Source organism: Nomascus leucogenys, chromosome 16 (assembly GCF_006542625.1).
Source record: "Nomascus leucogenys isolate Asia chromosome 16, Asia_NLE_v1, whole genome shotgun sequence".
Taxonomy (NCBI): domain Eukaryota; kingdom Metazoa; phylum Chordata; class Mammalia; order Primates; family Hylobatidae; genus Nomascus; species Nomascus leucogenys.
The window spans coordinates 16881872-16896550 of record NC_044396.1 but is presented as its reverse complement, the minus strand read 5'-3'; the positions used below and the strand labels follow the sequence as shown (position 1 = coordinate 16896550).

General features: G+C 36.5%; 1 protein-coding gene across 2 annotated transcripts in view; it reads left to right on the top strand.

Annotated features, from left to right (window-relative positions):
- The window catches only part of LRRC69 (leucine rich repeat containing 69), a 131370-nt gene extending 117921 nt beyond the window's left edge, over positions 1–13449 (top strand). For both annotated transcript variants that reach the window (XM_030794980.1, XM_003268287.2), the window contains one exon: positions 13079–13449. In XM_030794980.1, the coding sequence (XP_030650840.1) occupies positions 13079–13189 (111 nt within the window). In that variant the 3' untranslated portion in view covers positions 13190–13449. The remainder of the gene's footprint in view (positions 1–13078) is intronic.
- The last annotated feature ends 1230 nt before the right edge of the window (positions 13450–14679 follow it).

Here is a 14679-nt window from a genome sequence, read left to right as displayed (position 1 = left end):
AATAAGAAACAGTGATTTAAGTTGTTCGGTTTTTCAATACCTTAATGCTCTTGCTATGGAAATGTCTTTGTCAAAGTTGAGTTGGCGTTTATATCAGAAAGCTTTGAAGTCTTCATGGCATTTAGCAAAATTCGTAGTAATCGATTTACTTGGTGTTGGTGTCTGTCTCTACCATTGAATACTAAGCTCAAGGAATTCAAGAACCATTTTGGTTTTGTTCACCTTTATAGAGAGAGAGCTTCTGACAATACCTGATAAAATTGTATTTCTACAGGATGATAAATCAGATCTGGATTTGAATACCAGCTCCTCCTTTAATTAGTTTGTCAACATAGTACATCTCTATGTATCATAAGAAAATCTGGCAAAGGTGCTGCCAAGGAGGGCTAATGTTAGGATTTTTAAAAGCTCAGAATCTAGAACTAACCAGGTAGCCAAAGAGAACATTAAAATAGTGGTTGAGCAGGAATTTGAAAGTTAAAACCAACTGGACCTTAAATACAAAGAGAAAAGAGAGCTCATCGGTAGGAAAATGAGGATAGAAATGTATGTTGGTCCTCAAGATGGGAGTAAATATGTAATCTTGATCACACATGTAGCTATATGTGAATTGTTCACATTATCATCTGGAATGGATTGTTATATTCAAGAGACATTTAATGAGTACAGCATGTCAGATTACTTGGAAACAGTTTTCAAAACATCCTGCTTTCCACTGGTGATGTTCTGAACACCTTGGACAAGTTGCCATGTTTATTGTGCTCTGACAGATTCCCTCTCAAAACCATCTGATGTGCTGCTACTCTTATTTCATGTCTCTTTTTCAGAAACTACAACCTAATACAAGCAACAACAGCCAGAATTTATTTGGTACTGAGTGTGCGTCTGGTGCTCTGCTAAATATGTCACCTGGAATACCTCAATTAATGTCCAAAATAACCCCCTGACACCAGTAAGAAATCCCAGGCAAGGAGAAACCAAGTAATTTTGCCAGTCTCAGAAAGCTGCCAAGTAGAGGACATGGGCAGGGAACTCATACATGTTATTCCTGATCCTTAACCAGAGAGTCAGGGCTATGTTTCCTATGTTTTCCAACCTAGTTATTCCCCATTTACTTCAGCTGAACTTAAGACATTTATGTTAAAGATCCTTCTTCTGTCGTCATTTATTTATCCACTGAAACTTATTTATTTTTTTCTAACTATGTGTCAGGTTATTTGCCAGGGCTGGGAATACAGAACTCTGATCCTCGAGAAACTCACATATTCCCAGGAGAAGTGGGATAATAAGGATTGGAATCTGACAAGTTAAGTTTGATGTCCAGCCCTACCACTTGCCACCTGTGTCCTCTTACTTTCCTCTTCAAGGCTAAGCTTCCTCATCTGTCAAATGGCAATAATAATAATACCCATCACACAGAACTGTGGTTAGGGATCATGAGGTAATGCATAAACAGTGCTTAGTACAGTGGGTGCTCAACAAAGGTAGCATATAGTAGGTGCTTAATAAGTATAATTTTTTATGTGTGTGTGTTTTGTAAACCAAAGCTTTCAGACAAGAAAGAGAGAATGATTGCATTCTTGTGATAAGTAGATGTGAAGCTGCACAGGATGCTGTGAGAAGAAGGCATCGCCAGTAAATGGGATAGTCCCTGGTTTAACCCTGGTGCCTACCACAGTGATTGTGTTTGGAGAATCCATAATAAATGTTGTTATTTTAAGAGGCATTTCTTAGAAATGTGCTTTGAAGGCTAGGGAGGCATTTAGAATAGATAAAGAACTAGTGGATAAGTGTTTCAGGCTAGGCAGTTGCCTGTGCAGAGGTAATATTGTGCAAATATAAATTGCACAATGAGTACAGGGAAGTCACGGAAGGTGAGGTATGAGAGATGAAGTTGGAGAGAACAGCAGTGTGAGGTTACAGTGACTCTTTTGTGTGAAGTTTGAGCTTAATTCAAAAGCTAGTGTGTAAGTTGCTAGGGCTGTATAACAAAGTATCACAGACTGCGTGGCTTACACAACAGTAACTGATTTATTAACAATTCTGGAGGCTAGAAGTCTGAGAGCAGGGTGCCAGAAGGGGTTGGCTTCTCCTGCAGCCTCTCTTTTTGGCCTCTACATGGCTGGCTCTTTCCTGTGTCTTCACATGGTGTTCCTTTGGTACGTGTCTGTGTCCAAATTTCCTCTTCTCATAAGGATGTCAGTCATACTGGATTACAGCTCACTTTACTTGACTTCATTTTAACCTAAGTACCACTTTAAAGACCCTATCTCCAAATACAGTGACATTCAGAGATGCTGGGGTTTAAGACATATGGATTTTTGGGTGACACAGTTTAGCCCGTAACAGCTACTTAGAGTTGTTGAAGTAGTGGGGTATGATGACATTTTTGCTTGACAAAGAGAGGCTAGACCTGGTGATGCAGATTTAAAAATTGTTTATAGAAGTGAGACACTCGAAGCCCTGGGAATGAAGATTACCTAAGGAGAACTACCCAGTAGGGTGAGAAGACCAGAAGGACAGAACCTTGGAGGGCAATATTATTAAAAGGTGGCAAAAGCAGGAGTCAGCAAATGAGAATGAAAAGAAACAATCAGGGACAGAAGGGCAAAACAGGGAGAGTGGCACAAATTCTTCAGCTATAACACACAGATGCACAATAAACAGGGCTTTCTTGCTTTTTCTTCCACTGAACTTAGCTTTTATTTGGGCCCCCATTCTACTGGAAAGTTTACCTAGTTAATTCAAGGCTTATGTGGTAATTTTAGGATTTCCTAAGTCATTTCAGATTTTATCTTGATCACTTAGAATTTCCTTCCCCTCCTTTCTGCCTATATTATCTAATTCTTGGAGTTTTTAAGTAGTGTCATGGTATTAGGAGGTAGGAGCCATATGTTCTGCCAATGTCCTGTTTCATGTGGGCATCCTCTGGTGTATGATCTTCCTATTTAGATCGAAGCTCCATGGTGGTGTGTACTTCCCATTGGTCATGCTTCTTCTTCCATGTACCCCGTGTCTTCTTGTTCTGATGTTGAAGTCCCTTTTGCTTGCTGGTTCTCTTTCAACCACTTCTACACTATTCTCTGGGCATAAGAAAATTTTGGCTGCTCTCTTACTCTAATATGGGCTCAAGAATGAGCTGACTAAAGACACCAAGTTGACAGATCCAGGGCTGAGGAGAAGAAACAGCACTGAAAAATCAAAAGAGGAAGGTGGTGTCCTTTGTGTCATTAAGTGGCAGGGCTGGAAGCAGGTTGCATCGATAAGAAGCCTGATGGGGCCAGGCGTGGTGGCTCATGCCTGTAGTCCCAGCATTTTGGGAGGCTGAGGCGGGCGGATCACCTGAGGTCAGGAATTTGAGACCAGCCTGACCAACATGGTGAAACCTCGTCTCTACTAAAAACACAAAAAAATTAGCCAGACATGGTGGTGGGCACCTGTAATCCCAGCTATTTGGGAGACTGAGGAGGCAGGAGAATCACTTGAACCCAGGAGGCGGAGGTTGTAGTGAGCCGAGATCACGCCATTGCACTTGCACTGCAGCCTGGGCAACAAGAGTGAAACTATGTCTCAATAAATAAATAAATAAATAAATAAATAAATAAATAAAAAGAAAAGCCTGATAAGAATACAGAAGTGAAGCCAGCAAGTCTTGACTAATCTGCAAGAAATGTAGCTGTAAAAGGTAGGAGTGCTATAGAATATTCTTTGGAGGGTGAGGAAGGCTTGAAGAAAGATTTTGAAAATGGGAAGATATGTGCATGGTGGTAGGCTGTGGAAAGAGCTAGTAAAGAGGATTTAAAATTAGTCTGTCTTGTACACCAATTCAGGAAGAGTTTAATGCTGTGATTAGGTACTGCTACTTTAAAAAATTAATAGAATTTTTAATAGAATTTGTTACTGCATGATGAGCCTTATCTGTTCCATCATGTTAAGAGAATGAGTAAACCAAGAAGAGGAGATACGAAAGGTTTTAAACAACTAGAAGATGGGTAATGGTGGTGCTTTTCCACTTACAAAATGCTTTTCACATATTTTTTTCTTTCAACATCTTTACTGAGTTCTTACTATACACAAGGTACTGTGCTAAGCTCTCTGGATCCAGAGATGAATAAGATGCGGTTCATGCTATTGAGGAGATCACAGACTATTAAAATGTAACGTTAGAAGCATTGTCATAAAGCATTATATACCCATGCTATGGAGTCATAGACAGAACAAAAACTACTTTGGTGGAGGCTTAAAGGTAACTTTCCCAGGGGGTGACATTTAAGTAATAGAGTTTTTGGCCCTCATATTAACTTTGTGACTTGGTTTTCATTGTCTCTATTCACAGTTGAGGTAACTAAGACTAAGCAAAGTTAAGTAGTTTGTTCACAAATTTCAAATCTATCAAATAATAGAATTAGGACTTTAGCTTACATGACACCTCCTGATACCACCTTCTGTCTCTTTTTTCCTGCACTAGAACATGCACATTTTCATTTTGAATCATAAGAGAAAGTGCAAATAAATTTATTGATTGATGATGATACAATTACTCCCAATAGCTATCTTTGTATATTTGAAACACTGTCATGTGAAAGAGAGATGAGGCTTTTCTTCTGTCGACTTGCAGAGTAGAAAATAGAACCACTGGCCATTCAGGTCAGATAGATAGAACTTTCTTACAGGATTTTAAACACAGACACACACACACAGACACACACAAACACACACACACACAAACACACACACACACAAACACACACACACACAGGTTAGCATCAATCACTGAGGAAATGAGCTTGGAAGCAAGAGTAGGAAAATAAGGAGATTTGATATCTATATAATTTCACTTTAAAAATTAGAATACATTTTTATGAATTAAATATGTCTGAGGGCATTATAAAAACAGCAACATAATGGCATAAGAATATAGCATGGATTAAAAACATAATGGTTAAAAGAGAAACCCATTAACTAGGATCTGCACCCTTTGAATGTCCTAGCTAATGGCAGAAAATGTTCAAATATTGAAAAAAGACAATTTCAGATTGAAAAAGCACATTGAGTGCCAGGCAGAACAAACAAGAACAAATCCATATACAGACACATTTTGGTAAAACTATATACCACCAAAGTTGAACTATTAAGAGCTAAAGATGAAATGTTAAGAAAAGAGAGATCATCTACAAAGCAGCAGCAATGAACTGACATCAGATTTCTCAGTGACAGTAATAGATGCCAGAAAAAGCAATGGCATACTATTTTCAAAGCACTAAGGGAAAATAACTCAAAATGTAGACTTATATGTGTAGATACATTGATAGGCAAAAGCCATGGGAGCGTCAGAAAATTATAACAAGAAAAATTTTTTAAAGGAAAATTGTTTTGCTTTTAAAAACCATTGATTCTAGCCTTATTAAAATCATTAAACTAATAATATTTAGTAAGTATATGATAGTAAAAAGTATATGGCAATGGAATTAGAATAAGTGTATACAGTTTGTTAATCATGCTAAATAAATTTAAGGATGCTTAAAATATTTAAAGATTGATAAAGAAAATTGAGATTTGAATATATATTACTAGATGTTAGCAATTAAAAAAAATTTAAATGCTGTTCATAGGTTCCTTGTTTCCAGAGTTGAAACAGAGTGAAAACATGCACAGAATACTTGGGGATGATAATCAGATTAAGCACACTGGTAAACAATTGCTTTCATATATCTCTAAATTTTTACTTTAAGTAGACAGCAATTATACAAAAAAATTTTTTTTTTTTTTGCCTGGAAGCCTCTCTTTCTGTTAAAATTTTTTAAATTTGTTAATTGTCTCTTCAGAAACTAAACTTAGAGACTGCTGACCTTTAGAGCAAATACTTTATCAGGAAGGGAGAACATATTTGATAATGCCAACGTCTGGTTGCCCCTGTTGTGCTTTACACAATGTTCTGCTTCTTATGGGGTTTACACTCAAAGGAGGGAGACACTGGATGATAAATGGGTCTTTATTCTCAACATAAAACACAGAACAATCAAATATCAAGTTGTAATTGCTTCTATTCAGGTGAATGTAAAATTATGTCATGCTTGCTTTATGAAATAATGAGATGAGGATTGGAAAATAGTCAAACAATTTTATTCAGTCTCAAATATCAACCTTGATCATAATTCATCCAGATGCTTTTGTCTTTTTCTAAATGCTATAGTTCTGCCATCAAAGTTGAGTTAGTCCTTAGCAATTACAAAATGATCAATAATTTCAACATAGTTGATATTTCAATATTAGCTCCTAATGATATAAATCTTTGAAACAGCAACAAAAAATTATCCTTTTTAGTCACTACTAACTTTGTCTGTATTTGAACAATGACTTAGACCTAACCTAGTCTCATAAAATTCTTTCCAAACAGTTGAGTGATCTTGTGCCCAAGATATGCATTTAATAGTTTTCATTTCTTATAGTTTCGTTAGTTGAACTTAACATTTCCCCAGATTCCTTTAAAGTTGAATAGTTTAGGGAGGGAATGGTTTGGAACATGAACTCTCAACCCTGTATTAAATGATGTAATGTAATTAAAACTACCCTCAAAAGAGATTAGGCTGAGTAGGTCTCCCTATAAATGAGTGAAAACGTTCATCTACTTTATGAAAATAAATGAAAATTTGTAACTTTAATTCCTTTTTTATGACAAGCTGCCAGTAATGAAACATAAGATTACATTTAATAATTTTACTCATTACTTATAAAGTAAAATCTTAGTTTGTAGTAAAAAGTTATTACTGTTAAGATACCACTGACATTCATTTATGAAACTGATCATTTCAACCAGTCAACTGTGAAAATGAATGTAGGTTTTAAAACATTTATGCTGTGGTTAGTCAATTTAATGTGCATTAGGTACTAAGAGGATCAGAAAGCATCACATTTCTAATTCTAAACAGCCATGAAAGTCATAAGTATTGTTTAGAAAAATTAAAATTGATATATATATTTCTTATTGTTTTATTCCAAAAATAGCAAAACAATTAGAGTATAAATGAGCTCATACACTGTGTCTTGATTACTTTTACTCCTGTGAGAACTCCTCGAATACTCTTACCCTTTCAGAGAACTCTCCCTTTTGTTCTCAAACTGCTGGATATAGTCACAGTAGTATTCTGTATCTATAATTTTTTTTCTTCTAAATAATCTTACATTTTATTCAGCTTTAGTTTAGTTTTCTGAAGCTGTATACCATCAAAATGTTGAAAATTCCTTGTGAAATTCAGAGGATATTGATTATGCAGGGGGTGCTGTGGGAGAGCAGGACCACTGTGTGGGGAGAGAATGCTGCTTAGCTGGCTGGCTGGCTGGAACATGACGGGATTTTCTTTGTGGTTTCTGTTCTTGTCACAGTCCAAATTGCCCTAAGGGTGGAATGACCATATATGTATGATTTAAGCCAACGTGCTTTTGAGAGTAAAAGTGGATTTTATTAATAGCTGTAAAAACAACAGGAAACCAGGACTGTCCTTGGCAAATCCCAATGTATGGTTACCCTTGCTAAATGGAGTAGTTAACTTCAGAGCAGTGCTCATGTCACTTATCACTGTGGCATGGCAGTGATAAATTATATTTAGTCATTCCATAAATTTTTGAGGGCCTGCTTTAAGCAGGGAACTGAATGCTAAGTACAATGAGAATAAGTAGGGGACCTAGTCTGTCCCAAATGGTTTAAAATTTGAGTTTAAATGCTAAAGAGGTAAAAGATATTAGCAATAAAATCTAGATCTTAAATGAGTGATAGAGACCAATTGCTTTAGGATTCAAAGTGGAAGATGAGATCACTGTAGGTTGTCTGGTTTGGGAAGTGCCTAGAAAGACAGGACTTGTATATAGCCTTGAAATAGGTGGAATTCAGATACATGGAGAAGAAAGTAAAGAGGATGTTTTAGGAGAAGAGAATGGTAGGGAGGAGAATAAATCATGTTCATAGGGCAGTGAATCAGTTAGGTTGGTCTGTGGATAGGAGTGGCAGGAGGAGACATTATTAAAAAGTTGAGGTCACATGCCATGAACCTGTCAAAGGATTAGATTAAGTAAGGGGTTTGAACTTGATCTTGTTTGGAAATGAAACCCTACTGAACACGTGGGGGAAAACCGGTGAGATATATATATGTGTGTGTGTCTGTGTGTGTGTGTGTGTGTGTGTTTTAGAAAGAGTCACTTGGTAATAGGGTGCTGGCTTAATTGAAGTTTGAAGAGAAGAGAAGCTGAAGATAAGAGGCTAGTTAGAGTGGTTGACTACTGTGGGTGTAAGGTGTGGTGGTGGAAAAGCAAGGAAGGTAAGTATCATAAGGAAGGAAGGACAATATAAATTGTTGATTGACTGAGCATGGGAAACCTCTGAGGGGTGTGAAGGAGAAGGAGTCCAGAAGGGAGCTGGTTTGGGAGGCAAGACCCCAAGTTTTATCTTAGACATGTTGAGTTTCAAGTGATGCCTGGATAATTCAAGTGAATATGTTTAACCCTCAGTTGGAGACAGACTGGCATAGAAAAGAAATATACTTCTTCAGTATGTTATTTGAAAACATGTGCACTTTCCAACAACTGTTCATTCTTCTAAACCATTCTGTAGTTGCTATTAAACTATAATAGAAATCCTCGTTAATGAAAGAGCCTGGGAATCATACAATGACTAACACTAATCTATAATTTAGTGAACTTAGATTCTAATCTTGTCTCTACCTTGAAATATGAGGCCTAAGGTAAGTCGTCTACCTTCTTACTATATCAGGACTAATTTCCTTATTTGGACAATGAAGGGATTAGACCAGTCTCTTCTAGCATGAAAATGCGTTGATTCCATAAGCAGGGAGGGCTGCCATTGTTATGCTTTTCAAGTCCTGCTAATTTGGAACATGATAACAGTATTAGTTTTCCATTGAAGCTGTTAACAAATTCCCCAAAGCTTGGTGACTTGGCAGAAATGTATTTTTTTTTTTGTTACAGTCAAGTAGATCAGAAATTCAACATGGGTCTCACTGGGCAAAAATCAAGGTTTTGTGGGCTGGGTTTCCTTCTGGAGGCTCCTGGGGAGAACCATTTTCTGGCCCTTGACAGCTTCTAGAGGCCCCCCATATCCATTGGCTCATGATTCCTTTCTTCCATCTTCAAAGTCAGTATTGGCAGATCTAGGCCTTCTCATATCACCTCACTTGGACCTTCTCTTTTATCTCCCTCTTCCACTTTAACAACTCTTGTGATTACATGGCTCCCACCTAGATAGTCCAGGATAACTTCCTTATATCAAGGTCCTTAATTTAACCCAACCTGCAATGTCCCTTTTGCTATGTGAGGTGACATGCATATTCATGGATTTCAGGAATTAGGATGTGGACATCTTTGGGAGGACATTATTTTGCCTACCGAGATACCTTTTCCTGAGAAAACAAGAAACCGTCTTATGCTCTTTTTCTATTCCTTGTGCTTCATATAATATTGAAATCTTATCCAAACTTTTTACTGTGCCATATAAATATATATTGCAATGATTTTTAATTTCTCAAAGTTTAAAATATGGCAGTGATGGTTACCAATTATGTTGAATGATTTTTAAAAATTTCTCAATTCTACCATTCAACAAACATAAAACTTAGCAAAGAGTAATATTTGAATTTAAAGTGGAAAACTACTTTTTAAAAAACATGTAGAGAATATAATCATGTGTTTATTTGCTTTAGAAAATAATGCAAGTATTAATGAGTGAAAAAGTAAACTGTATTATAGCGTTTCACTTTTTAAAGCTTTTTGCTAAAATGATATTTTTTCAAAATAAAAGCATATATAATCACAGACCAACTCCTTTTCCTATTCACTGACCTTGGCTTGACAGAAAGGATATTTCATTGAGTGTTTTGATTTCTATCTATAAACAATGACAAAAGCAGTATTTGTCTTTGACAAAATCATGAGGTTTTGTTAATTGAGGTTTGTGAAGAGAGGTCCTCTATAACAGGAAGTGTCTTTATTCCTTTGTAACATGCTCATTTCAAATGGACATATGTCGTACCAGTAGAAATAGTTGCAATAATGCCACAAACAGAAATACAAATTTAAAAGGGCAGCAAGTGGTAAGGTGGTACGAGAATTTCATGTTATGCAAACATTCCTAGAGATGATGAATCTAGATGGAAAAGTGTAATACCAAGGAATTATGCTGAATTGTTTTTCTCAGTTAAATTTCTAGAAAACAATTCATAGCCCTGAAAAATGTTGTATAAGAAATAGAAACTATTAAGTTAGAGAATAATCACCTTCAAAGTTTCATGTTTACTATAAAACTAACAATGGGCATTTATATATAGACTTCTAAAAATCTCACCAAAATATTCATTTTATTCTAATTAACTAAACAATGTTTCCCCCAAGAAGGGGAAAGAGGGACACAGACACTTTGCATTCCTGCTTGCAGTACGAGCCAACCTAAACTCTGCCCATGCAATGTCCTAATGACACAAGGGAAATGGCTAAAACCACACTGGAAATAGAAAATGCCTTTAATACTTTCTATTATAAACTTTTCACCTCATGAATAAACTGGACAAAGCAAATCAGATGTCGAACTTGTTTCCTTAGTTTACATTTGTTTCCTTCTCTAACTTCCTCCTCTTGGTTCTTGGCTCTATTAATTGTTCAGGTTTCTTAAAGAGGAGCTGAGGAAAATGTATGTAGCATGGGTTATTTTCAATAGTTCTTTAGTTCTAGCTGAGATATGTTACAGAGGTAGGCAGGATTAACTGGTTGGGTGAGATGGTTGTCTAGTATATGGAAAAGGAAAAGACCATATTTAGCTTGTCTTTTGCCATTTGTTCTCCAACCACAATTTCATCACTTAATCATTATAATCTAGTTAGGGAATCAATATTATATCTTATATAGTAGATTTAAAATATTATATGTGTCTTTCAAAAATACTTATGAAATCTTTTTATTTCTGAACTAATGTATTGTTGATATCCCATGATTTAACATTTTATGGTCTATTTATAGTTTATACTGTATTGTTTCCCCAATACAATGTGCACATTCTTGAATTTATGCTGTCATAGTTCACCCTCCCCAAAATGTCCTTTTGGTTTCTCTCCAGGCAGACACATTCTAGTCAACCTTCAAAACCCGGCTCACCTTTTTCTGATATTGTGAAATCTTGCTTAATATGCAGCCTATGGTGTCTCCTTTCTCTGCACTCATATAGAACCTATGTTTGGGCTGAGCCATATGTTTCTATTTGTGTGTGTGTGTATGACTATTGTCTTTCCAACTAGTTGCTAAGATTCTTAGAGGCAGGGATTGTTTGCTGGATATCTTTGTAGCCTGACACTTTGCCTAATGTGCAGATTTTAGGTAACTTATAATTTGTCAGGACTCTTGGTTGCAAATTAAAGAAACCCAACTCATATACAAATTTAAGCAATGAAGAAGGTCCAGGGATAAATCTGGCTGAAGATTTTGTCATGTCCAAACTAGGTTTCCAAATTTATCATCAGGAATCTGTCCTTTTTTTTGTTATCTCTGCATTCCTTTGTTTTGGCTTTGTTTTCCAGTGGCTGCTGCCTATATTGTGTCTTTTGGGAGTAAAGGAAGAGCTTCCCTTCTCTCAATAGATGCAGAGAATGTCCTGGGGCTGATGTTCATTGGCTTCCTTGAACTGTCTTGCCTTAAGTGCTTACCCCAGACTAGTCACCGTTGTCAGAGGGAAGCAATTGAGTCATTGCCTGCGCCTGAGTTACATGGTCATATATTGAGCCAGGGAGTGAGAAAAGTTGCTCTCTCACTCCCCCAGCATATGCACTGAGATTGGAAGAGTGGTAGTTGCCCAAAGGAAAAACAGGGCTTTTGTGCCAGCACAATGGGAAATGGATCCCAGATAGGAAAAACTAAGACATCCACTAAGGAGTTCAGAGCCTGTTTGATTCATCAATCAGAACCTGACTGATGAATTAATATCTCTGTAGGAAAGAAGTTAGGTTTGTAGATATTCTGTACCATTTTTCACCTTTATCCAAAATATTTTACGGTTAGGATAGTGCTGTGTATCCTCTAAGTGCTTCACAGCCACTGTTGGAGGTGGGTGTGAAGGGGATATGACTTATGACTTTGGCTCCATGCTGATATATCACCAGGGTTAGAAGGCTGTTACTCTCTCAAGGATGGATCAATAACTGTGCTTACCTGTCTGAACCTTTCAATGGGATCTCAGAGTTCTTTTGTGGAAGAGTGAACAGATCAGCAATCAAATCTCTCACTGTGGGTTGTGATGGTGTTGGCCAAATGGTTTCATGGTAAAACTAAGTAGCGTTATCAACCAGTTAAATATTTCCCAGTTACCAGTTTTGGAAATCTTTTGGATTCTCTCACTGAGAGCTGTGTTGATTTCAGAAGATGATTATAAAACATATAAATGGTAAGCTTTTGAGCTTACCATTATTTCAAACATAAATGGTCAATATATGTACACTAAATTGGCTAACAGGGTTTTGACTGCTTATTTTGTACACTAAGAAGTGAGAATAGAAATATTTGAAGTACAAAAATTTAATTCATGTATTAGGCAACTTGCCTGAGACCCAGCCAGTGAAGATCTTAATGAGTAGTGCAGACAGTGAACAAAGAATTTTAGGAAGATTAATTTCCATGGGAACTGCGTGCTGGACAGGTAAAACCAAGATGCCCATTAAGAAGTTCAGTACATATTTGCTGATTGATCAGTTTAATACCCCTGAAGGACAAAAGTCAGGTTCATGTAGATTCTGTTTCATTTTTTCACCTTCATTTCAAACACTTTATGGTTAGACTACATAATGATATGTTTGAATTAAAGCATACATAATCTTTCATCATTTGGATTTTGTTTAGCATTTGAGTATGACTTTCTTAGCTAGTTAAGTTTGTGTTTTTATGTGTGAGAAAAGAGCAAATCAAGCATAAATAGAATAGTGCGTCCTTTAGAAATCAACGTTCTGAAACCTCTGAGAAAGCAAATATTTATTTTAATGAAAAATGTTTATTGAACACTGCCTAAATTTTATTTTTAATCTTTACTTTTTAGGACTGGAAGATAAGCAAGAATCTGCAGCTGGTGCCTCTCCAAGTATTAATTTGTTCTTACAAATGTTTTACTCAACGTGACCCTAACCTCTTTGGAATTGCTCAGGTGTAGAACAGGTGAGGTGCTCATTCATAGCCTCACTCAACTTGCCCTGTCAGCTCTGCATACACAGATTATGCCCTACTTAAGATACCATGCTGTACCTGTTCTCTTTGTCAACACATTAAATAAAGGAAGAAAAATAATTCCATTATAATGTTCCCAATCTAAGCACTACAATCTGCCTTTAGCTTGCTTAGATTCTAGGTGTGCTTTTTTTGGCTTAAAAAGGTAAAAAAAAAAAATGGAAAAATAAAGATTTGTGTGGCAAGTGAGTTATTTTTTCCTGCTGTTTTATGACTACCACTCCCCTTTTTCTAGGTGAGTATTAAGAGACTTTGATGGGGAAAAGTATTTATCTTAGGAATGTTTTGCAATTGAAAAGGAATCACTGTTTTGTGCTAGATAGTCGTATTACATTTGTGTGATTTCATTTGAGGCACTAATATCTACTGACCTTCACAGAAAAAATGAGTAGAAGCCTGGAAACTCAGGTTAGGTAACCCCTAATATCACTTTGTGACTGTTTTTAATTTTTTTTTCTCGTTTTAAAAAAACTTTTTACACGACAAACTGCCGAGGCAGTAGTGCAGAAATGAGAACTGTGCTTATTTTCTTTGAAGGACAACAGAAAAGTAGAAAAATAAGTTATGAAAATATGTGGTATGCTTTGCACAGACCAGTGGTTCTTGGACTTGTGTTCTATTCAGCACCATCCACATCAGTTGAGAACGTGTTAGAAATACAAATTATCTGGCTCCACTCCAGAACCACTGAATTGGAAACTTTGGGAGTGTGGCCCAGAAATCGCTATTTTAACAAACCCTCCACGTGATCTCTTTGCATGATCTAGTTTGAGAACCACAGGATAGACTTAGATAAAGCTGCTGCATGTTTAGAAAAGTGAGAAATGTCATCATAATTTTATATTTAAACCCCACCAGAAATCTATTTCTTCTTGTCACTACGTATGGTCCTTCTGGTGGAAAGCTGAGTGGAGTCTCTCATCTTCCAGGTAGTTATTATCAGGTTACCTTCCTAGCAAGGCCTTTTATGAGTTTAATTCAGGTTCTTTATGCATCAGAGTTGCCTCTGAGAAATGAAATCAATGGAGCACAGCAAAGAGATCCTCAAACCAGAGAGCAAAGTTCGGGCCCCACTGAGACAGAGATGGGGCCTCAAGGTAACTTTCTAAAGGCTCCATTAACCAAGAATGCATTTTAAACAAAAATAAAAAACCAAGTACAAATGAGCTCATCAAAAATGCGTTACAGGAGTAAAGTATGTATGCTTATTTTGAGGGAAAATTGCTCAGTAAATTGATTTTGATTAGGGATTTCTTATAACCTAAGCTGTTGAAAAAGTTTTTGTTTTTTTCTTTATTTCTTCTTAAAAAAAACAACAACACTGAGATACATGTGCAGACCGTGCAGATTTGTTACATAGGTATGTGGGTGCCATGGTGGTTTGCTGCTCCTATTGACCCATCCTCTAAGTTCCCT